General features: G+C 41.3%; 2 protein-coding genes across 2 annotated transcripts in view; one reads left to right on the forward strand and one right to left on the reverse strand.

Annotated features, from left to right (window-relative positions):
• Nucleotides 1-4,705, reverse strand: part of LOC113204848 (26S proteasome non-ATPase regulatory subunit 1) — a gene marked incomplete in the record, with an annotated part of 19,867 nt that extends 15,162 nt beyond the window's left edge. Inside the window, 9 exon segments of the mRNA XM_052267981.1 lie at nucleotides 1,920-2,108; nucleotides 2,188-2,440; nucleotides 2,553-2,779; nucleotides 2,861-3,121; nucleotides 3,210-3,422; nucleotides 3,511-3,710; nucleotides 3,788-3,957; nucleotides 4,058-4,175; nucleotides 4,542-4,705. Coding sequence (XP_052123941.1) covers nucleotides 1,920-2,108; nucleotides 2,188-2,440; nucleotides 2,553-2,779; nucleotides 2,861-3,121; nucleotides 3,210-3,422; nucleotides 3,511-3,710; nucleotides 3,788-3,957; nucleotides 4,058-4,175; nucleotides 4,542-4,560 — 1,650 coding nt within the window.
• Nucleotides 4,706-5,082: 377 nt separating this feature from the next.
• LOC113204864 (baculoviral IAP repeat-containing protein 6) overlaps nucleotides 5,083-21,093 on the forward strand; it is a gene marked incomplete in the record, with an annotated part of 32,863 nt that continues 16,852 nt past the window's right edge. The window contains 40 exon segments of the mRNA XM_052268019.1: nucleotides 5,083-5,539; nucleotides 6,177-6,358; nucleotides 6,478-6,612; nucleotides 6,694-6,944; nucleotides 7,019-7,147; nucleotides 7,236-7,762; nucleotides 7,844-9,265; nucleotides 9,350-9,512; nucleotides 9,606-9,818; nucleotides 9,965-10,176; nucleotides 10,301-10,497; nucleotides 10,602-10,894; nucleotides 11,037-11,351; nucleotides 11,452-11,706; nucleotides 11,785-11,984; nucleotides 12,065-12,280; nucleotides 12,367-12,446; nucleotides 12,888-13,007; nucleotides 13,654-13,896; nucleotides 13,999-14,304; nucleotides 14,583-14,726; nucleotides 14,810-15,025; nucleotides 15,104-15,304; nucleotides 15,426-15,643; nucleotides 15,768-16,018; nucleotides 16,107-16,324; nucleotides 16,454-16,513; nucleotides 16,603-17,164; nucleotides 17,257-17,598; nucleotides 17,714-17,873; nucleotides 17,952-18,201; nucleotides 18,289-18,446; nucleotides 18,574-18,778; nucleotides 18,867-19,131; nucleotides 19,211-19,416; nucleotides 19,505-19,673; nucleotides 19,863-20,111; nucleotides 20,187-20,323; nucleotides 20,407-20,782; nucleotides 20,864-21,093. Coding sequence (XP_052123979.1) covers nucleotides 5,362-5,539; nucleotides 6,177-6,358; nucleotides 6,478-6,612; nucleotides 6,694-6,944; nucleotides 7,019-7,147; nucleotides 7,236-7,762; nucleotides 7,844-9,265; nucleotides 9,350-9,512; nucleotides 9,606-9,818; nucleotides 9,965-10,176; nucleotides 10,301-10,497; nucleotides 10,602-10,894; nucleotides 11,037-11,351; nucleotides 11,452-11,706; nucleotides 11,785-11,984; nucleotides 12,065-12,280; nucleotides 12,367-12,446; nucleotides 12,888-13,007; nucleotides 13,654-13,896; nucleotides 13,999-14,304; nucleotides 14,583-14,726; nucleotides 14,810-15,025; nucleotides 15,104-15,304; nucleotides 15,426-15,643; nucleotides 15,768-16,018; nucleotides 16,107-16,324; nucleotides 16,454-16,513; nucleotides 16,603-17,164; nucleotides 17,257-17,598; nucleotides 17,714-17,873; nucleotides 17,952-18,201; nucleotides 18,289-18,446; nucleotides 18,574-18,778; nucleotides 18,867-19,131; nucleotides 19,211-19,416; nucleotides 19,505-19,673; nucleotides 19,863-20,111; nucleotides 20,187-20,323; nucleotides 20,407-20,782; nucleotides 20,864-21,093 — 10,254 coding nt within the window.

The following is a 21,093-nucleotide window of genomic DNA, read 5'->3' on the forward strand; positions in this document are numbered from 1 at the left end:
TTTCGTTTCACGCAATTGAATCTTCTTCCACGAATACGTGCAGGTACAGGTAAGAATCTTTTCGGGAGAAGGCAAAGGGAAGCGACAAGAACCATTCATGTTCCACTGAAAGGCGGGGCTCAGCTGCGGCGCATCTGCCCATTCAGTGACGCAGAGACGGAAAACGCAAAGCATCATGCAAACGCCACAAGCGGAGGGGCGGGGGAGGGGAAGAAAAGGGGCGAGGACGAATCAAAATGTTGTTTCCAGACGCGCCGAAGCTTAGGGCGACCCGCGGCGGCGCCATTCACTGGAAAACACTTTGTCCTCGCAGCGTTTTGGGTGGTGCCATTTCGACATTGCGAAAGTTGCGTGTTTGGTCCTTCCCCTTCTTCCGCCGGGGGGCGCCTCTTTCTCCCGAAGTCATCCCAACCTCAATCACCTGGCAGCGTATCCCCCCCAAGAAAACGAGCAAAAATTATGCTGCGCGGATAAAGTACAGAAAGAGGATACCGGGAACGTACGCGGGATGATGTAGGCACTTGTTTACTGTAGTGCCCACGCTAAGACTCCCGTACTATGTACTCTAATCTGTACGCTTGACCATTGCGTCCGGTAACGTTTTTCTAAGAGTCTAGCAGTGAAGCGTCGGAGTTCACTTCGATTTGAGCTCATTCCACATATAATCTTCAGTCCAGTCCTCAAGAACTCGTAGGGGAATAAACAGGCTATATATTTGAGAGCCAGATACGTCAATGAGTAAAACGAAAGATCGTAAATCGCACTACGCATGCGCAGATGTCTGAAATACAGTATAAAGCGAAAGGGGGGGGGGGATTCAACTCATACCTGCTGCTAGGGTGACGCTGGCGCGTTCGGTCAGACAGTGCCTCGCCTCACCTCATCATCAGCAGAGGAGGCGAGGACGAGGATTTTGAGAAAACGCAAAGCGAACGCCCAAAAATCGCCCCTCCATGAACCTCCATTCCACAATCTACTGCAAAAGCAGCACAAAAAAAAACGAGGGAATAGGGGGCGGGAGTAATTGGTGGGTTTGAGGGGGAGGGGGGGAATTGCAGGCATCAGCATCGGGGAGCTAATTCGACGGCAGAGGGCATTTAAGACGAAGCGAACGGGCGCCGATTTCGATTTCGAACGGCAGTTTTGTACTTTTAAATGACGATTATGTGGCTTCGGAGATAGGGCCTCCCAAAAAAAACGGCTGAGTGCTCGTGCTACGACGGGAAGATCGGGGAGGGGGGGGGGAGATCGCCGCGCTGCGTATTCGCGCCCCGACCAGCGCTGGACGCGGGCAACGACAGACGGATCCAGCAGACCGCGCACACCTAATAGATGTCGGCAGCGGGGCTGGGCCGGGCCGGGAAAGCTTCCATGCATGATTCAGCGCTGCGGCGGGGGCGGCGGGGCCAGCCGGCCGTTAGCTGGGCGTTGGCACGGCCCCGCGCTAATTGTACAATCAAATTTATAAAAGTGCGGCGCCACGGCCGCGCCCCCGCTGGACCAGCTAATCGCTTTAGCATGTAATTTTTTTTGTTTTTGTTTTTTTACTAATCCTTTTAAGTCGCTCAGGGCACGGGGTTTCTAGATTTAACTTTCGTGTCTGACGCAGATGTGCCTATATGGTTTAGAGGGTGCTCGAACCACCGACCCCCGCAGGCGCAGGCGCGGTTAAAGGGGAAAATGGGAGGGGGGGAGGTGTAATGGAGATCTACCCCTTCGAGTGAAATACACCTGTGAGCAGATGCTACACCTTCAAAGGGAGGTTCCTTTCAGCACGGGTGAGGAACGCTGCACGACGCCGCGACTCGATGAAGACCCAGAAGCAGCGCTCTCTCCGGGACGGGGGCGGGAGGCAAGGGGGCTGAGCCCATTCCCTCCCCTCTTTCACCGCCACCACCTTACTCAGCGGAAACACTTACCGCGACCATGTCCTGGATGGCCTGAGCCTCCTTCGACCCGAGCATCACCATGCCCATGGCGATACCAGCAGCCTCACCCGCCACGGCGTCATCGAGGTACAGATTGGCTCGGAGCTGATCGTACACGTCCTGGCGGTAAGTGCCCATGGCTGCGAGACCCAGGCCGAGGCAGCCACCGTGACGCACCATCTGAAACAGGTGCGAAGTCGTTATCTAAAAGTCTCCATCCGTACAATAGCTCTATTCACAAGCAAAACTCTCGCCCCACCTCATTCTGTGCTTCACTCAGCTGGCCTAGGAGGTAGTCAATGATTGCTCCGCCGTGGTTGGCATGAATGAGTCCCAAGGCGTACAAACCGCCTCCTTCACTGAATCCAGATGTCGGGCCGGACTCACGCGGTAAGTAGCTCTGCATTAGAGCTAGAGCTTCATGTTCATGACCACGGTGAATGACTCCTAAGGATGCAGTTGCGGTCAGCTTGGCCCAATTGGTGGCGCGTGCTAACCAGTCCAAGTTGTCCCTGCAAAGTTTGATAGTTCATAAACACCTCACTTTTGAAAATGATAAAGAAAAACAAACACAAAAACTGACAGACTTCAAAATGTGGTGTAACTAAAATAATTTAGTAGTACCTCAAAAATTGGTCACTTGTTGTACCACTATGCATAAACCCATTAGCAATAACAGTAGCCGTGTGGCATATGGACACTCTGATAGCATCTTTGGTGTTTTTAAGAATAAGCATATCAGCATGATTACTTCGAATTAAAAATTGAAGATGAAGATCAATTGTCACTTCTCCACTAAGAATGCCGGCTAGTTTTTCAACTCGAACTTGGTGGGTTTTCTCAGACTCGGTCTGTTACATCAAGAAAAATGTGTAAGTAATTGACATGGCAACATCAAAATGGTAATATGTGAAGTCACAAGTTTTACACACCAGGCTCTCAAGTTTTTTCTCCTTTTTATCCTCATTAGCATTAGCTGAATCTTCTTCAGATTTCACTGTACTATCTTTTTCTGCAGCATTGGCAACAGCAGCAGCTCCAACCATGCCTTCAACAGACACTTTGGTTTGTTTATCAGTAAGTGAGGGTATAGGAGCTGTTGCCCGAAGCGCTTGAAGAACACGTCCCAAGAATTGCTGGGTAGCACTTTCATACAAATCAAAAGCAATTTGATAGGCCATCAGAGTACTGTCCTGGAAAAACAAAAGCATAACAGGTTTGAGTTTTTGATGCTTACAGAAAATACAGGGAACACCATAAGATTTAAGTTGAAATAATTACTTCACTGTCTTTGCTGAGCTTTTCAAGAACATCTGCTACGGCTAGAGGGTCATCCAGGAAAATCAAGCACTGGCACATATTCACATAATCTGGTGTTTCTAAATCACGATATAATGCAACCAATGACCGCAGTACTGAATTTCTAAAGCCTCTGTTCTGAATCAGGCTCATTGCTACTTGGAAAGCATACTGGAGCATACCAGCAACATCATCCTGAGAAATAGAAAGAAATATTCGATTAAAAACCAAGGCACACAGGAAGATTAAATGAATGAGATTTGCTAGGTATTTTTGGTCTTACAGATTGTTTGATGGCTTTCTCAAAGATATCCATCCTTCGTGTTTCTAAGGCAAGGCCAAGAGCCTGGCGATATTGGCCATCATCTAAGCATCTTTGAAACATGCGATCAACAATAGCCACAAGCCTAGAATCAATTTCCTTCTCTTTTCCAGTTTCAGCATTGGCATTTCGGTATTGAGTATAGAAGTCAATACACTTGGCTAATAATAAAAATTAATTAGTTTTTTTCTTTTTGGTTCTAAAAATAGGCAATTATTATACCAAAGGACTCTCTTACCTATAGTTGTGTCCACATACTCAGACCGTGACATGACATCAAACAGTTCACCAGCACCCAAAGCAAAGTTGAGGGAATCTTCAAATGAACCTAAGTGGTAGTAAACTTTGCTTGCAACAAGAGCAGCTAGTTTATGTTGGTCAAATCCCTTGTCTTCATGAAGAATTTCACTGAAAAAAATTAATGATTTTCAAAAGGGAAACACTATTTTACCAACAATTCTAAATGAAACTTAGAGCGAGGTCAGACAAACAGTTTAAATAGTCTTACATTTTGAGGATAGCCTCTGATATCTCAGGCCAAAACTCATCGACGATGGTGTCCAGCTTCTTCAAGGCAAAAACCTTCAGCTCAGGCATTGGCTCATCCAGGAGGGATATAACCCCCGCTAATGAATTGGAGAAAAATAAAATAAAAATGTATCAAGCAAGTGAAACAAGAGTCGTCAATGGGTACGCTAGTCCTTTACTTCAAATAAGATGTTGTAATTGTAATTCATTTGACAAGTTGAGGTTATGGACCGCACACTAGTTGCAATTTTCACGAGTAATTTGTCAGATAAAAAAGTAATGGTCTGACTTAGTAAGTCAATGCCTATCCAATCTCGTCTGATATCATGCAATAGCTTTATATTATTATTAAGATATAACTAACGTGAGAATGACTTGCATCCCCCGGTACGGTCACCGTCAGCAAAATACAACAACAAATCGTAAAAGTAAAGGAAAAGTAGAAAAGCAAGTGAGCTCATTACCTGCTGATGTCACGTTCATTTTGATTGCGGTCTAAAATTGAGTGCTATGTAAATACAAAACTCTGTTAGAGAAAAACTACCCGACTAAACGTCAGCACCGCAGGACAGAACAGACACTGACTCCTTTCTTTCTGTTGCTGTTTCGGTTTCGGGGGAGATAAGTTACGATCCGCAGAAGTACTGACGTCATGAAACCCAAGCAGAAGTGCGCATGCGCGCCAATGAATGGCGGGAAGGCGGGAAATAAGAAATGCTGACGAGGACTTCCCTCAAATTTCCCTTGATTTACGGGCTTTCTGTTCCTGGTAGAAAATGGTTGAGAATCAAAGTTTGGGCAGAATTCAAGTAAAATGACGGATGTTTCTCCTAAAGAGCAGACTGTATATCTAATCATGATTCGTCGCATTCTCATTCTGATCCTGCCTGGAGTCAGACCGATCGGACCAGCTGGTAGGCCACCGACATGACGTCACAGCTGTTTTTCTATACACTCCCAAATATCTCTTTCTCCAGGTTCTAACGCGAAAGTGAATGTGTATGTTGTCATGGGAGGAATGACTGGACACTCTGTTTTTCCAGAATATTGAAGAATGTAAAGAATTGTTACAAGACACTGTTCATTGCATGGTTCGGAAAAAAATATGCACCTTCAATTCAAAAAAACTGAATCTAGTGACGAATGTATCATTCTTTAAACCCGACTTTTAAGTTCGTCCAACGATCAAGTCAGTGGTGGTTGGGTATTGACGTATGATCACATGACCCATGTACCGGGCTAGAACAGCTAGAAGTCTTGGATAGAAAGAACTGATGGAGCAAAATGGCTGACGAAGATCCACGGATTTTGAGTGAAGATGGTTTTTTAAATGCTGATACAGAGTCTAAAAGTGTTATTTGTCATCCCAACTTGAATGTAATTCTTCTTGTAACTAAGTCGAATGAACTAATTGTCATAGATGTTAACTCTGGGTCAGTTCTGCAAAGAAGTTCCCTATCAGGTATGTCACGTTGATCTTTCTTCTTAATGAGGAATAAAGTCATAAATGACGCCTTAATGTAATCAATTTGACGTCATTAGTACTGCTTAACTACTTGTCAACCTTACCTTCCCACGGCGAAAGGTCCCATGACATAAGTTTCTAACCCTATTCCCTTCTTGTTGTATCACGGCATCCCAGTGTTTATATTTATTATTCTTCCCTTGTTATCTGTTGTGCTCATCATTTTGACATTTCTTCAGTAACGTGTAATAATGGGAACCCCTCCGAGTAATTCCATCGGTCAAGGTTTTCGTGCTTCGTTGTCATATCTATTGAAAAATACTCTAGAGGTTAGGTTGACATGTAGAGTTGTTCCAACTCTTGAGGCTGGTCATTGTTTTGAAAAAATGTCAGCTGTCACACCTGGAATAGATGTTCAGTTTTGAAGACAGCATATTTTATCGTTTATTCATATTTTGGAACATTGAATCAATCATAGCTGTCCTCTTGTTTCTGTAGTAAATTGACTGATTGGAATAAATTTTGATAGTACTACAACCATTTAATTTTTCAATCACACTGCCTCATCAGGTGATTTTTTTAAATTTGCCGAAAAACTTGTTAAATTGATTGTCTCTTTCAACTGTGCTTCCAGCTAAATGGCAAGGAGATGTTAGAGGAGTTTACATACCTGGAACTGACAAACTTCTCTTGACTGATGGAGCTGCAGTTGGTGTGAGAAGTGATTACAATGGAGTTCTTTTATTGGACACTATTCTTCAACCTCCTGTTCAGAAATCTGATGATGTTGTCAGATTGGAGCTTCTGCATACAGAGGTGAGATGATTCTTACCGATAGACATTTCTACAAGTATCTAATCTACTAATAATATTTACAGATGTTTTGCTCATGATAAGCCTCAAACCTTTACTCTTCTCTTTCATTTATTTTGCAGGCTGTCTTACTTCAGCGATGTCTTAAACAATTTGAACTTCGGGGAGTGTACCAAACAGCCGAGGTGCTGCAAGAGCTCACCAATCGCACAAAGGAGTCTCAAGCTAACCCAAGGAAAACCATTAAATCACAAAAAGTAATACTCATTTTTTAAGCCTAATTCATAATTGCCTTCTTGGACATATTCCATAATCTTTAATCTTTTCTTTCTACTCAGTGGAACACAGTTTGCTTGGAACTTCCTCATAGTTCATTGAAAGCTGTTTGTTCTGGTCTAGTTAGTGAGTTGAAGCGCCAGAATCAACATCTTCCAGTGCTTCCTCTAGCCTCAGCTTTAAATGAACGTTTGAATTCTCTTCTACCAAGTCTAGCCTTAGAAAATGTGGGAACACCTGCTGAAAGAAATTTTATGCACAGTGAGGCAGCCCGTAGAGAAACATTCTCTAAATGGCCCCATATGAATTACAAGTAAGTGTGTCATTCAATTAGTTGATTTACTTGTTTAATACTCACTCTAATTCTTGAACTTTGGTAACTTTTAGATGGGCTCTCCCAGACCAAATGGCTCAGGCCGGGTTTTTTCATCAGCCGAATTCAGCTGGTGATGATCGAGCGATGTGTTTTACATGTATAGTTTGCCTTGTCTGCTGGGAACCAACTGATGAACCTTGGTTAGTGTTGCCAATTTCCTTCACAATGTTTTGAATTACTCAATATTTTTGTGTGACACAGATGTATATCTTATTTTTGCTTTGTCAGGTCTGAACATGAGCGCCATTCCCCTTCTTGTCCATTTGTTAAAGGAGAGTATACTCAAAATGTACCTCTCTCTGTAACATATGCAACAGCCCCAGCAGCCCCTTTAGCTTGTACTAGTAATTCTGATCAGACTGAGGAGAGTCAGGCTGATGAAGTAGTACTTGGAACATCCAGTGCACCGGAATTGGCTGTTACGTTCAGTTCGAGAGGGGGGGTAAATATTTGGAATGTGAAACGTCAACTTAAGAGTGAAGCAACCATTCTTGTAACGGGAGGAGAGCAAGTGCTAAGACATGTTCAGCAAGAGGAACACCATCAATTCAATGAGAAAATTAGACCTAATAAACCTCAAAGAACAGATGGGAACAGTGTTGCTGATGAAACATTAGACCCAAAGCCAGAAAGGGACCATAGTGACTGTGATTCTTATGCTGATGTGCCAAAACCCCCCCGGGAAGCTTGGTTGAGGGCAGATATTAATAGTGAATCTGAGAATATGGAAGAATCTGCTTTAGAGTCTATAACAGGTAAATGTTATTCTTTCAAGCATCCTTCCTAAGTATTCCTTTTCTATCTAACACTAACTTTACATTGTTATTGTTCTTTAGATGTGTATGTGCCAAAAGACAACCAAGTTGAAGTGAGTGCAGCAAGCACTGTTGGAGGCTGTCATCCTAAAAAGACAAGCCCTCAGCTGCAGCCTGTTGCTGTAGTTGGTGTTGAAGTTTACCCGACCTGTGTCAAATGTCCACGGAAAGACCCTCCCACATGGGGTGGAAGCTGTGATGTAGTTCGAATTATGAATGATGCAAATCAAGCTAGCAAATGTGAAGGGGGTTCATTAGATATTATGAAAGTAAGTCAAGACCCAAGTCTGGCCTGCTCCTCACCTCATCAAGAACAGCTTCGGGAGTGCTCTTCTTACTTAATTGTGTACGATTTGTACCCCTCTCCGTCTGTCGATGATTGTGAGGACGACGATGGTGGGAACAGTGGTGGCAGCTATGCAAGTACCAACAACAGTGGCAATGGTGCAAGTGCACCCACTAGTGGTTTGAGTTCTGGTGGAGCTGCCCCAGGCCTTGGCAATGGTAATGGTAGTGGCAGTAACAGCGGTAGTGGGAAAAAAATTGATAAAAGTGTCACCACACAAGCCAGTGGAAATGTCAAAAAATATGTGTCAGGAACTGGAACAAGTGCATCATCCTCATCAGGAACTAGACAAGAGAACATGTATCAAGAGCTGTTCTTACCTAAATTCCTTTATGGTCCACCAGTAGTCCAGGACGGACAGGGAAGCGTTATAATTACTGCTGATCCTGATCCTTTGGATGGTCTAGATTTTTCACCACCCGGTAGTGTGTTTTCAGCCCCAGATTATACTCTAAACATGCTGCAAGTAACTCTTGGAAATTCCAATCCTGGCACAATTATAAATCAAATGAAGAAAATCAGTGCCAAGAAGTGTATGTCAGCCCTTCCCCCTATCATTTCTCAGGAAACCCCCAAAACCAAGCAGTTTGAGCCTTTAGCAGTTCAGTGCATTGCTGTCCCAGTTGGATTTAAAATTCATTCTATTCACCCCACAAAAGATGGAGGCCACATTTTAGTAGTTCTTGTTCATAGAAGCTGTGGGGACTCTCCTTATGATGATGCATCTGCAATGGACGTTGATGGAGATGACATTGCTCAAAAGATTACCGGACCTTCCAGTATGCTACTGCTTTATTCACTTGACTTTTCAAAAGATGTAATTCGTATAGAAGAAGTCCCCCTAAGAATCAATGAATTTTCTAAATCTGGAGAAATGCCGGTGGAAGTGAGTCTTTTGCCTCTTCAGGAGCGTGAAGACAGAGTTGAAGTAGAAGAGAATGATTCTGGAAGAGATATTTCTAGCCAATCTATTGGTCTTGCCACTCTTATTTGTGCAGATGGCACTCTCCGTGTTGTTGACCTAGCAACTCTTTCAGTTGTTGCTGAGGCTATACCGAATAGTGATTCTAGATTCGTGTCAGCCACATATTGCAACAGTAAGTGCCACATTATATCTGATTCCATTTTTGCAACATCATGTATTTTTTGTCTTATATTTTTTAATTAATTTGTGTTAATAGATTTAGAGAGAATATGCGTGTGCTCGGAGACAGGAAGTCTTCACTTCTACCCCTTACGCTGGAGCAATTTAGAAATGCTTTCCCACATTTCTGGACCTTCTAATATGCAACCGAGTACTTCTTCCAGCCTTAATGTGCCGCCGGACTGTTCTGCTCAGCTCAAGTATGTACTGCAGTGTGCTTGACAGAACATATGAGGTTTTATAACTACCTTGATCTCATGCCACTTATATCATATTCCTGTCTTTTTTTACAGTGATCTTTTGGTCAATAGCTCCTTAGGAATCAATGAACTAAGACAATTGTTGGAGTTAACATTGAGTGAAAATCTCACTCCATGTTATGCTGCTACTGTTCCACCTTGTTGGTCTGAAATAATGCAAGCTCAAAAGCAAAGAAAGCATCCCCAACACTTACAACAGGGAGATGATGCACAACACACTCGAACATGGCGGTTGCAACGTGATGTGTAAGTTTGCAGCAATTGCCACTTTTGCCAAACGTACTGTTTTTTTCCCCTAATGAGGCCTAAGGCAGGCATCAGCATTATTGTCTGCACTCCCCTTTCAGTCCTATTCAATCAATTAGTTACTAATACTGTCTTTATATTTACAGAACTACTTGGGATGAACATGTATTTGAAATCACACTTCCAAAGAGTTGCACTATTGGTCATGTTTGTTTCAAGTTCTCGTTCCAATCTGCATGTTCCTCAGCACCCAATATTCAAGTTACTTTATTGAAACAGAATGTTTCCGGAATCGGGCATAAACCACCAGCAAGTATGCCTGTTGACAGTAAAATTGATTTTGGTATTGGATTTAAAGGTCAGTTATTTCTCATTGACGTCAACAGTTATATCTAATTTGCTGTATATGCCTTTTGTTAAGTAAACTTGAAAGCAAAAGAAAGTTATTCCTAGTGTTTTACATTTTTCCATCTTCATTCCAGATTCATCAGATAACCCAGTGATGTCAGAAGAATATCTTAGAGCACATAATGCAGAGATTTTGTGTGGTCCTGTGAATCTTACTCAGTATATGGACTTGTCTGAGCAAGGGGGCTCTCTGACATTAACAAGTCCAAAACTCATGCATACTCGTAGCAAAACTCTCCAACTTCATCTAAAGGCCCTATCAGTTGATCTGGTAAGCATAATGTGTTAACAAACTTATATAGAAGGAACGATACATCTAAATCAGTGTTTATGACCTCAGCTTTACATTCTTCATTCAACTTTCTTTGGTTGTAGCAATCTCAAGTCCCACGCCCTGAAGAGAAAATTCCCAAGAGAAGTAGAAATGAAAGTAATGCTGGCAGCAGTTCAAGTGCTAACAATAGCAATTTGAACTCCAATTCATGTCCAGGTGGTAAGCAACCATTTTTCATCTCATCCACCGCAGCGTTTTCAAACCATGGAAAGAAGTTTGACACAGTCATGCCCAGTACGACCAAGAAGCCAGAAAACTTCCTTGGCTGTGATTGGCTACAGGAGGTTTCTATTGTCATAAGACGTACCAAACAAACTTCTGTGCAGTTTGAAAGGTAAGTTGTTTCTGGTTGTGGCCTAAAGTGTGTGACATGCCTCATTATAAGGTCTCTTCTTTTATATTGATACTATTCAAATTGGTGTTAACTTGTTTGACTCTCAACAAATAAGTCGTACTTCTCTCTTTTTGATTCTTAGGAGCCAGCGATATGCAATGCTAGAATCAAATTCCTTTATTGAACGTCTTCTTGGTGTAGTTTGCTTGGATGGTCCTGATAAGACTCGCCCAGCCCAAAGTCTAGCATTGGATGTGCTGTGCTGGGTTGTTTCTGTTCGCCTTAGTCCTCACTCTAGTGGAGGTTTAGATGTAGGTGATGCAAAACTCCAACAACAACAACTGGAAGTGGGCAGGATTATCAAATCTCACATTATGGAACTAATACATCATTGTTTCATTCTTGGAGCACGCAGCATTGCTCACAAGTGCCTTAAGTTCATTCTTGTTTGCATAAAGTAAGTTTTTGTCATTCTAATTCTATTATTCTATTCTGATTGCAGTGTTTTTTCAATTTTCAACTCTGATACTCATAAAATTGTTTTTGTCTACTTTCAGAGGCATTCAAAGTGTGAATGAAACGGAGGGACTAGCATTAGAAAAAGCTGTACTGGAAGCTTTAATGGAGTGGTTACCAACAATAGGGGCTACAAAATCAGCCGGGGCTCTTAGATGGTTTTTGTTGCTTCTTATGCGTGTATCGCCCTTGGACTCTGATGGTGTCATTGGAAGAGAATGTGTTTTCCTTCTCACTCTTGTTGCTGGAGAACTTAGTAATAGAACTAACCCTTATCATTTGCTGCTTAGGTCAAGGTAAAAAATGAAGGACTTCATACTTCTTTAAATTATCTATCTAAGGTACCTTTGACCTGATAATCATGTTCTTTTCAGGTTTGGTCTGTATGGCACACCCTTTGAACCCGAGCTGTTTGATGTTGATCCTCCTGTTTCTGGAAAATCTACCTCAATGCCCCTTACATATGCTTCAGTAGTGCAGGGTGACTCCAATATGAATACCACGACAACTGGTGCTAGTGGATCTGGAATTGGAGGTGAAAACTTGGACTTGCGGGAATTATTGAATGTTCCAGGTATATCCGTAATGAATCCCTAAAATATTTTTTGATTGCTAGTGCTAAGTAGCACTATGTACTCATGGTCTTATATTCAGTTTTAGATAAATCTAGCACCAGCAACTCTGGCTCAATAGGAAGCTGCACCAACTCATGCACTTACCCGGGCAACAGCAGTTCTGGAGGCAGCACAAGTTTCCGTCTGAAGGGACTTGCATCCAATCATTACATGAAAGGTCTTTTGGAAGTTGAACCTCTGCATTACACTTGCCACGCTGCAAGTGATGGCACAAAGCTTGAGAAAATTGAGCCAGGTAGGATTGTTCAACCATTCAAAGCATAGTAAAGATTCAGATTCAGGTATTGTTGTTAGATATTGATAACACTTTCTTTATTTTAGGTTGTGGTTGCTCAATCCCAGTTAGTAATTTTATTACACTAGGCACATCAGGAACGAAGAAAGCTGCGGATGGCGATTTTGTAAGTTCACCTTGTTTCTATTAATACTTAAAAAATTTATAGCATGTCTATGGTCTGAGTACATCCCTGAAGCATGGGTTTACTTGATTTCTGAGGAAGTTCTTTTTGTGACATATTACTAACATTTTGTTGTGTTTTTTCTTGCTATTAATAAGTATATCAATGGTGTGTGAGCCCATGTAAGAGAAATATATGGCTTGATGAGGGAGAGACACCCTATTTTTCTCCTTTCCTAATGCTGATAATTTAGCACTAAATTTAATTTTGTGGTTTAGTTTTGTGGTCAACATCCCACATTGGGTGTTATATAGAGTTCTTCTTGCTTTTGGAATTAAACTCAATCTTTGGTTGATTTGTGTGTGAGCGCGCATTTGTATGTGTGTAAATGTATATGTATGTGTGTGTGCGGGTGGGTGTCCTATGTATGTTGTATTGGTGCAGATGTGTTTCTGCCTTGGAAAGGAGTTGGCTGAAGATAAATGGGAAGAGATATCAGACAAAATGCTCACTGCTGCATTGATGGAATCTTCTAGACTATCCACTGTCTACAAAGGGGAGCAGGTATGCCTTTGTGCTATACTTGCTTTTCTGGACATAGATGTACCAAATTGTTTCTGTAGAAAGTTTGTACCTAGTATTTGTATTTCTTTGTGACTCATTGTGTTGCCTTTAGCGGAACACATTATGTAGTGAGCTTTTGACGCTGGTAATGTATTTCATGCTTTAAGTTAGGTACTTGGATTTGCTTTCAATACTACCCTTTCTGCCCTGATGTGGTTGTATCCATCTCACAATACCTCATGACTTGTCTTGCTTATGTTTAAGTCCACTGCACATTAAAGTAATTTTGTTGTAAGCAATGTGAAAAAATTAAAGATGTTCTGTAGTTGCTGGTCTGGTTGCTTGTTTCTAATCAAGTGCATTCCACAAATGTGTACCTTTGTGATAATGTTTGTCTGTGTCAAATGTGAGTAGTTAGTTAACCATGCATTTCCTTTTTTTTTTTTGTTCTTTTGTTTTCTTTTTTATATAATTTCTAATAGGAGGCAATAATATTAAGTTCCATTCCCCAGCACTGCTTCAAGCCTGCAATTTTTCTATCAACATGAATGCTTCTAACCCACTATAGACAGAGTGAAAATTTTTCTTAGGGTCATCATCCTTAACTCACGCCTGTACTTGTTCTTATATATCTTTTATCTTCTAGGTGAAACCACTTGGCATGCTGAGTCAAGAAGGGGAGAGTAGTTCTGCCTCTTCACAACAGTCATCTACCAATTCTAGCCCCTGGTTACCGCAAGATACAGTCATGAATGAAAAATTACTGTCCCCATTAAATTCCCAAACCCAGGCTCCCACACTTAGTAAATCTGACTGTGATGCTAAGACTGCATTTGAAGAGGACAATGAGATGCCATCTTGTTCAACAAAGACTGCAGATGATAAGAAGGTATGACCTTAAATCACTTACGGTAATTTAAATTTTAAAAACACCCTGTAGTAAAACTGTGGAAGATATAGGTTAGTCAACTGGTGTGTTTAAACTCCACAGAATGAAGATTTGTCAACACTCAATGTACCATGGCAGCAACTTTTGGTTCCTCCACCCCAACAGACAGTAGTTATTGAGCGTATGCACTCAGGTGCCCGAAGATTTGTTGTTCTGGACTTTGGTGCTCCAGTCATGCTTACTGACATGATAGTGCCAGCCTGTTGTGATTTAGTGCTACTGTCTGTGGATGTGTGGCTTTGTAGTGAAGAGCAGGATGGCCAAAGGCTAGTAGTTGCATCTGACATTGCAACCAAGGCTTTAGTGCTCAGTGACCTCCAACCCCCTCCTATCTGTCGATATTTGAAAGTGAGTATTTTTGATGACCTGATTCCAGCAGTACTTGATATAAAATTAGAAAATAGCTCTCTTGCTTCACCCTCTTCTTTTCGTATTTTCTAGACTTAGCATATCTGAATTTTCCTTGAAAAAGTGAACGAAGTGGTTCCAGTCACTGCTGTATTATTTCACTCCTATATCATTAATTAACTTGTTAAATTGTGACAGTCACATTGTTCTGCTTTTCATTTACTGTAATAATATTTAGTACATCTACCATGATTCATCACAATTTTGTAATCTTTCAGATAACTACTATTGGCCGTTATGGCATGACCACTACTAAGTGCAAAATTCCAATAGGTTCATTTTTTGGGCACACAATGATCTTACCAGGAGAAAGTGGCCCAGATAATCCTGTTATTCCTCTATTATCAGAATCCAATTTGCAGGTAATGTGATTAACTTTCTTAAATTTGTGCAATCAGCCTGATTACTGTTGTCTCAACTCTGCATCACTTTTGCATTAATACAGGCGCAAATTGGTGTACTTGGATCCTTGCTAGAAGATATTCACTGTCGGTATGCGCTAGCTTGTTCTCGATTAAGAGAGCTCCTTTCGCCTCTTCTACAAGCCGAAACTCCAAATGCAGCGCACATGTACTGCTATTTACAAAGAGCTCGTGATTTGGATAGACAGATTTCTTTTAACCTTGACACATCTAATCAAAAAGTTTTCTCAGCTTATCAGGTTTGTTCTCACCTTTATATCAACCTTGAGTTTTTCTTATCTGAAAACGTTTGTTAAATCTCCTTTGTTTCTTCACAGGAGTGTATTACATTCCAGCACCAATTAAATGTAGTTCGTAGTGTAATGGCTCGCTTAGAGACAGCTTGTAATCCTGGCAGTGAACGTCTTGCCCATGATTCTAATTACCATCAGTATTTTGTGAAAGCTTCAACCGATAAGCTGCGTGTTTTAGGAGAGGGCTTGCTGGATGTATTGCTGTATCTTGGATCTCTTCCCATGGTAAGTTCAGTAATATTTTTCTAACATCTGTAATGTCTTTCTTGCTGCTGGTTTCTGCACTTAATCCTCTTCTTTTGACAATATGATGGCAAGTTGTTTTGTTTCACTTATGTTTTATCAGTACACATTTTCATCACAAGAATTTTCTTGTTTGGATCGTTCTGTTTGCGAAAATTTATTTTACTGGCTCTGTGTTGGACAAGACACTCGAATGCAACTGTCCTCAGCTACTTTGTTAGTAAGACTCTGTGCATCCCAACCGTGGTGGGGTCAATTTCTGGCAGAGACCATGGCAAATTTATTCAGCTCTAACAACAGTGCAGTATTTCCTCAAGATAGGTAGGAAAATAGAAAAACTTATTTTGCTGTAAATAAAACTAAAAATGTATCCATATGTACCTATTTATTACAGTTCTTATAGATAGTTATTGTCTCTGCTAACAATGTGTTTTTGTTTTTTCAGGGTTTTTATTATTTTGGCGTATTTAGGTCGAAAGTCCTTGACTCTATCCTCAGCAAGAATGCCCGTTATGGAATCTGTTATGGGAATGCTGGGAAGTTTATTAGAACCTCTATGCAATGGGAATGAAACTCAGCCACTAAGATCAAATACTGATCTTTCGTTGGTTGGTTGGGCTCTTCTCTTTGTTTCCCAGTGCCTTGAGATTGGCTCTGTTTCTCGGGATGATGAAGACAAGTCTAACAAAGATCAAGGTTAATGTTCTACAATGCTACTACTAAGGGACTGCCTGAGTACAGCTGTGGCTTCACACTTTAGCACTGCTCTTCTTTTATTTTCCAGGTCAACAGAACCGCTGGGACTTCATTCAAGGAGAAGTTGCCATGCAGAAGCGAGCTGCTGCTGGGGGAGGACGGAGCCGAGCCAACTACCTCCGCACGAAGCGCATATTAGTAAAGCAGCAGTTCAGTGGCTTCCATGACGTTCTAGAAACCATGAAAAATAAGTCTAGTCCATATGATGCTAGCAATGATGTGAAGTCCCATGAATCTGTGTCCAAGGTAAATAATACTTTTATTCATCCATCTATTTATATTTTCATTTTATTTTCTTTATGTAGAAAAAAGAGTAGAACATTAGCTCTATTATTTTTAAAAAAATTATAACATTGTGTTATATTTTAATTTTAGGCTAAACTAAAGCCTCAGGAAATGTACATTAAAAAAGTACTCAAGCATCCTCTAGTTAATGTGAGTTCAATTTTAATTATCTAATGTTAACTTAATCACATAAGCATTGATCAGGCCCTCTTTAAGTCTATTTTCTATTTTTTTTTTAGCATCTGAAGGAAACCCCAGCGCTACGAATGGTTGATGCCAGCAAACGAGGCTGGGGTGGAGGACCACGCCGAAATATGGCGAGTTCTAGCAGCACTGGAGCAGAATCCGAGTGCCCCTCTGATAGTAGAGAGAACACCTTGCCATTAACTCTACCTCAAGCACAGTGTCTTCCTGTTGCCAGGGGTTTAATTGCATTAATACTACACATGGACTTTACGTGCAACATTGATATGTTTTTACTGGCATGTAAAGTCTTAGCCAGAATAGTTTGGTGTTCAAGACCTGCCCTTCCTCTTGGACATTTGATGTCCAATGAGCAGCTTTCGAAACTTGTCCGCATGGCTGTCTGGCAAGATCCCCATCAGACGTCATGGGGTGGTCCATGGGCAGCTCATGCCATCACATGCCTCTTGCAAGATATCCTTGACGGTGTGCGGTCCACGTCCCAGGCAGCAAGCAGGGAATGTAGCCCTGCAGACGATGGATCTGATAACAAACCAGGCACAAGTCAATCAACTAATGCTCAGAGTACAACTTACGAAAAGTTGAGAGTATATGCCAGTATGTTATTCCTTTTGATTTTTCATTAGAACTATGTGCATTAATTCATTGATTAGCCATGTAACTGAAATTTTCCACTGTTATTGATCCAGAGGGATGTGCTAGTGCGTCATCATCTGGTGCATCTACTTCTGCAGCAGAATCAAGTCCTCATCTAGCCGCTGCTGCAACTGAACCAGCTTCAGACGAACCCATAACACCAGAAACTCCAGTGGATATAATGAGTTCAGTTTCCAGCCCTTTCATTCCAACAGCCCCCAAGAAAGGTTTCCCAAAGTTGAAAGGGGGATCGTCATCTTGGGCAAAGGCAGTTGCCGGAACAAGTTCTATTGCAGAACTGCTTGACTATATTGCAGACAATGAGGGACCAAATATGGATGGAACAGAGGATATGGTTGCTGAAGACTGCCCTGATGCAGCAGTTTCACAGCCAGGTATTGTATATGTTTTAAATGAACTCTAAGTCAGGTAGCTCCCACCCATGGGTCATGTAGCACTGAAATGTTGTATCTACGTTTTTACTAACATCACCTCATTATTATTGTAAAGGTGGTTCGGGCAGTGGTAAAGGAAATGGTATGGTTGCGCTTGAATCTGATGATAGTGAGCTGGATGATTTCTTGGATGATATTTTGGAACATGGGCGCAATATGTTGAGAAAAGGAAGCAGTTCACGAACCTCTATTGTTGCCTCAACTAAAGCTGGATGGTAATTTCACTCAATTAATTTGTGACACATTTTTACACAACTATGAATCTAATCTTAATATCTTATAAAAAATTTCAGTATTTCAACCGCAATGGATGCTCGACTTGATTTTGCTGTGGACTGTCATGCAGAGGTGTTAATCAGAAGACTGTCAATGCTTGGAGCATACAATCTTCCTCACAGTGTAAATGCAGTTTTCCCCTCATGCAGTGAGGGAGAAAAACCTTCATCCCCAGGAACTTGGCCTCAGCCAGAGAATGAACCAACTGCTAGTCACAACATGCTTATTGCCTGCTTTGACAAAATATTCGTTGAATTGAGAATTCAGGTAGTGTTTATGATGTTATTCTAATCATACCTTGAGTTTTGTCTCTTTAGTTTCATGTTTTAACACTCTGCTATCATTTGTTTACAGGGAACCTGGACAACTTTGGAACAAGCTCTGCAACTCTGGTTGACATTGAACTCAGAAACTAATTTTGATTCTGGTGTGCACCACTTTGATCCATCATCTTGTCCAACCATTGGATTAAGTCCTGAAGCAATCCATAGTTTATTTGCTGCACTCATGTTGTAAGTTGTCTTCTTTTTTGAAACGTCTGATATTATCCAATTGAATATATTAAGGCACTTGTATACGTTACAATTGTAATTTGGCACCTTCACGTAATTTATTTTTAAACGCGCTCTTATATTTTAGCCAACCTGAAATGTCCGTGAGAACTTGGTGTTTGGCATTCCAATGCCTAACTCAACTTTCGAATACACCGTGCTCTGAAGCTGTTGCTCAGTGGGGCTCTAGAGTATCCCAGGGCATGACACATGTTATATCTAATGATCCAATGTTTACATCCGTACTTGATCGGTTTTTATCTGGTTGTGGACTTACTTCTGGAAACTCTGATGTAAGTATTGGTTTTTGATCTATGTAAGCATTATGACTTTTCTTTGTCGGTTATGTCTTGATGTTTGATTTAACCCTTTTCTTTTCAGGTTGGTCCAACTGTTTGTGGAGCCATGCGGGACCTTTTGGTGAGATTAATGGTTCGTACAGATTCTCGACCAGTTCGTAGGGCATCAACATGGATGTCTTCCCAACTATTACATTTAGCAAATACATTAGTTCGTTCCAATGGAGCAATACCTAAACGCCATGGCCCTCTTGATGCTCAATTTGCATTCTTTAACCTGCTTCTTGGCTTCAACCTTGTGACAAACGTTGATACCACTGTTGTAATGAGTTATCTAGAATCCGTTGGTAAGTTCACTGAACCATCCATTTTTTTTTTCTTGACTAATTTTTTGTTTACCTTATTACATCTTTTAATGGTTTTTAGGTGCTCTTGTACACCATTTCATCATGACATCTGAGAAAGTGCGTCGGCGCAGTGTTACTGAGACAAATCAAAGTTCATCAATGTGTTTTGGTGGTCTCTTGTCTCATGTCATTGGAGGTGAAGCCAAAGCATTGAAAGGTTCTTCTTGGGACAATCTGTTATGTTCAGTTTTAAAACTTGCGTGCACCCTAGTCCAAAACCCTTTGGTAAGGCCATTCAGATCTCATAAAGTTCATCCCTTGCTCTCTTTCTTCATTACCATACTGATCTTTTGAATTTCTTGTATTCTTATAGAAAACAGAATCAGTGTCGTCTTCAGAAAGTGCTGAGGCTTCAAGCTCTACCATGATACCAAATATTCCAGATGACATGTGTCAGACAGATGAACACAAAGCCAAAACTATGGGAAGTGGTACAAACACAGCACAGTCGTTGCCACGCATACCATGCATCGCTGACTTAGGTAATGATTGCATTTTTATAAAAAAAAAAAAAAAAAAAAAAAAAATTGTGTGTGTTTGTGTTTTTTTCTATCTATATGTTGCATCAGAAAGAGCTTCTGTGGAGTCTATGAAAATTTTAATTCTTCAACAACTTTTTTATTTGAATCTTTAACTTAAACCGTAATTATGTATTCACTGTCTCTTTTCAGTTCTGAAAAATCAGCTCACTATGGCCAGGCTGCTCAGTGCCCTTGCAGGCTGTGTGGGCTCCCCACTTGCAGTGCTTTTGGGGACAAGTGGTGAAAGAGATGCCATCGAACCTCGAGCTCTTTCCACTGCCCTATCTGGGGAACCAATATCTGTAGGAGATGGAATATTTCACTTCCTTCACATTTTATGCAAGAAGGTGTCTAACGCGCAACTGCTGTTGCAACCCTTACTCAACTTCCTTGTTGCAAGTATGTTACTGAGGTTTTTTAACCATCTTTTCTGTTTGCTCTGAGCTATGGTCCTAAATTTTTATTCTTTCTTAGTCCGAGAAGGTTCACCAATTGTTGCTGGTCAGTCATCAGGGCTATTACAGCTCTCGGAACCTCTATTGTGGTTTATTATGAAAGCTTTAGATTCGCCTGAAACTTTAAATCTTTTCAATAACATGGGAGGCACAAAGGTAAACAACACTTTCTCAACATTCTTTCTTCAATTTTCTACTTTATGTATGTAAACTTAATTGTTTGGTAATTTTATTTGCAGGTGATTTGTGAAAACCTATTACATTGTAGCCAAAAACTTGTTAGCTCACATCCCAGTCTGGTTTCAGTAGTAATGCAACATTTAAGTAGAGGTGCACCCACAAACCCAAATGTTAATAAGAAAGTTGCTGTTCCACAAGAATCCTTTGAAGGGTTGCAAAATTTTGCTCCACTTGGATCTATTAGCTCAAGTAGCACTACTGCTCAACCTGCTGACGTTCTTATTCAGTCGTTCCCCTCACATAGAAGAGCTCGCACACCAGCATGGTCGTATCATTTCTATCCAGATGAATTGTACATGGACCTCACTCTACGATTGCCATGTGCTGTATTATTGAAGGAAATTCAGCTCCAACCACACTTAACATCTCTTGCCAGTGAGTTACACATGACAAGCACAGGTGGAAATAGACTTGCATTTTAAAACCAATTAATAATCTATCTAACTAATGTTTCAGCTTGTCCTTCTGCTGTTGGTCTTGAGGCTTCAAGAGATGGAACTTCACCCCTTGTTCCACTTTGTTCACCATTGCCAACAAGTGGAATGACATTTGTCCGACTGACTTTAGATCGACCAGAAGTTGTTACCTGTGTGTTGCTCCGCCTGTACCGTCCTCATGATTCTGCCAGCATTGGACTTTCTCAGGTTCGGCTGCTTGGCTCAACAACTTTTGGTGAGACAGCATAT

This window comes from Frankliniella occidentalis, unplaced genomic scaffold (assembly GCF_000697945.3).
Source record: "Frankliniella occidentalis isolate FOCC.00 unplaced genomic scaffold, Focc_3.1 Scaffold62, whole genome shotgun sequence".
NCBI classification, from domain to species: Eukaryota; Metazoa; Arthropoda; class Insecta; order Thysanoptera; family Thripidae; genus Frankliniella; species Frankliniella occidentalis.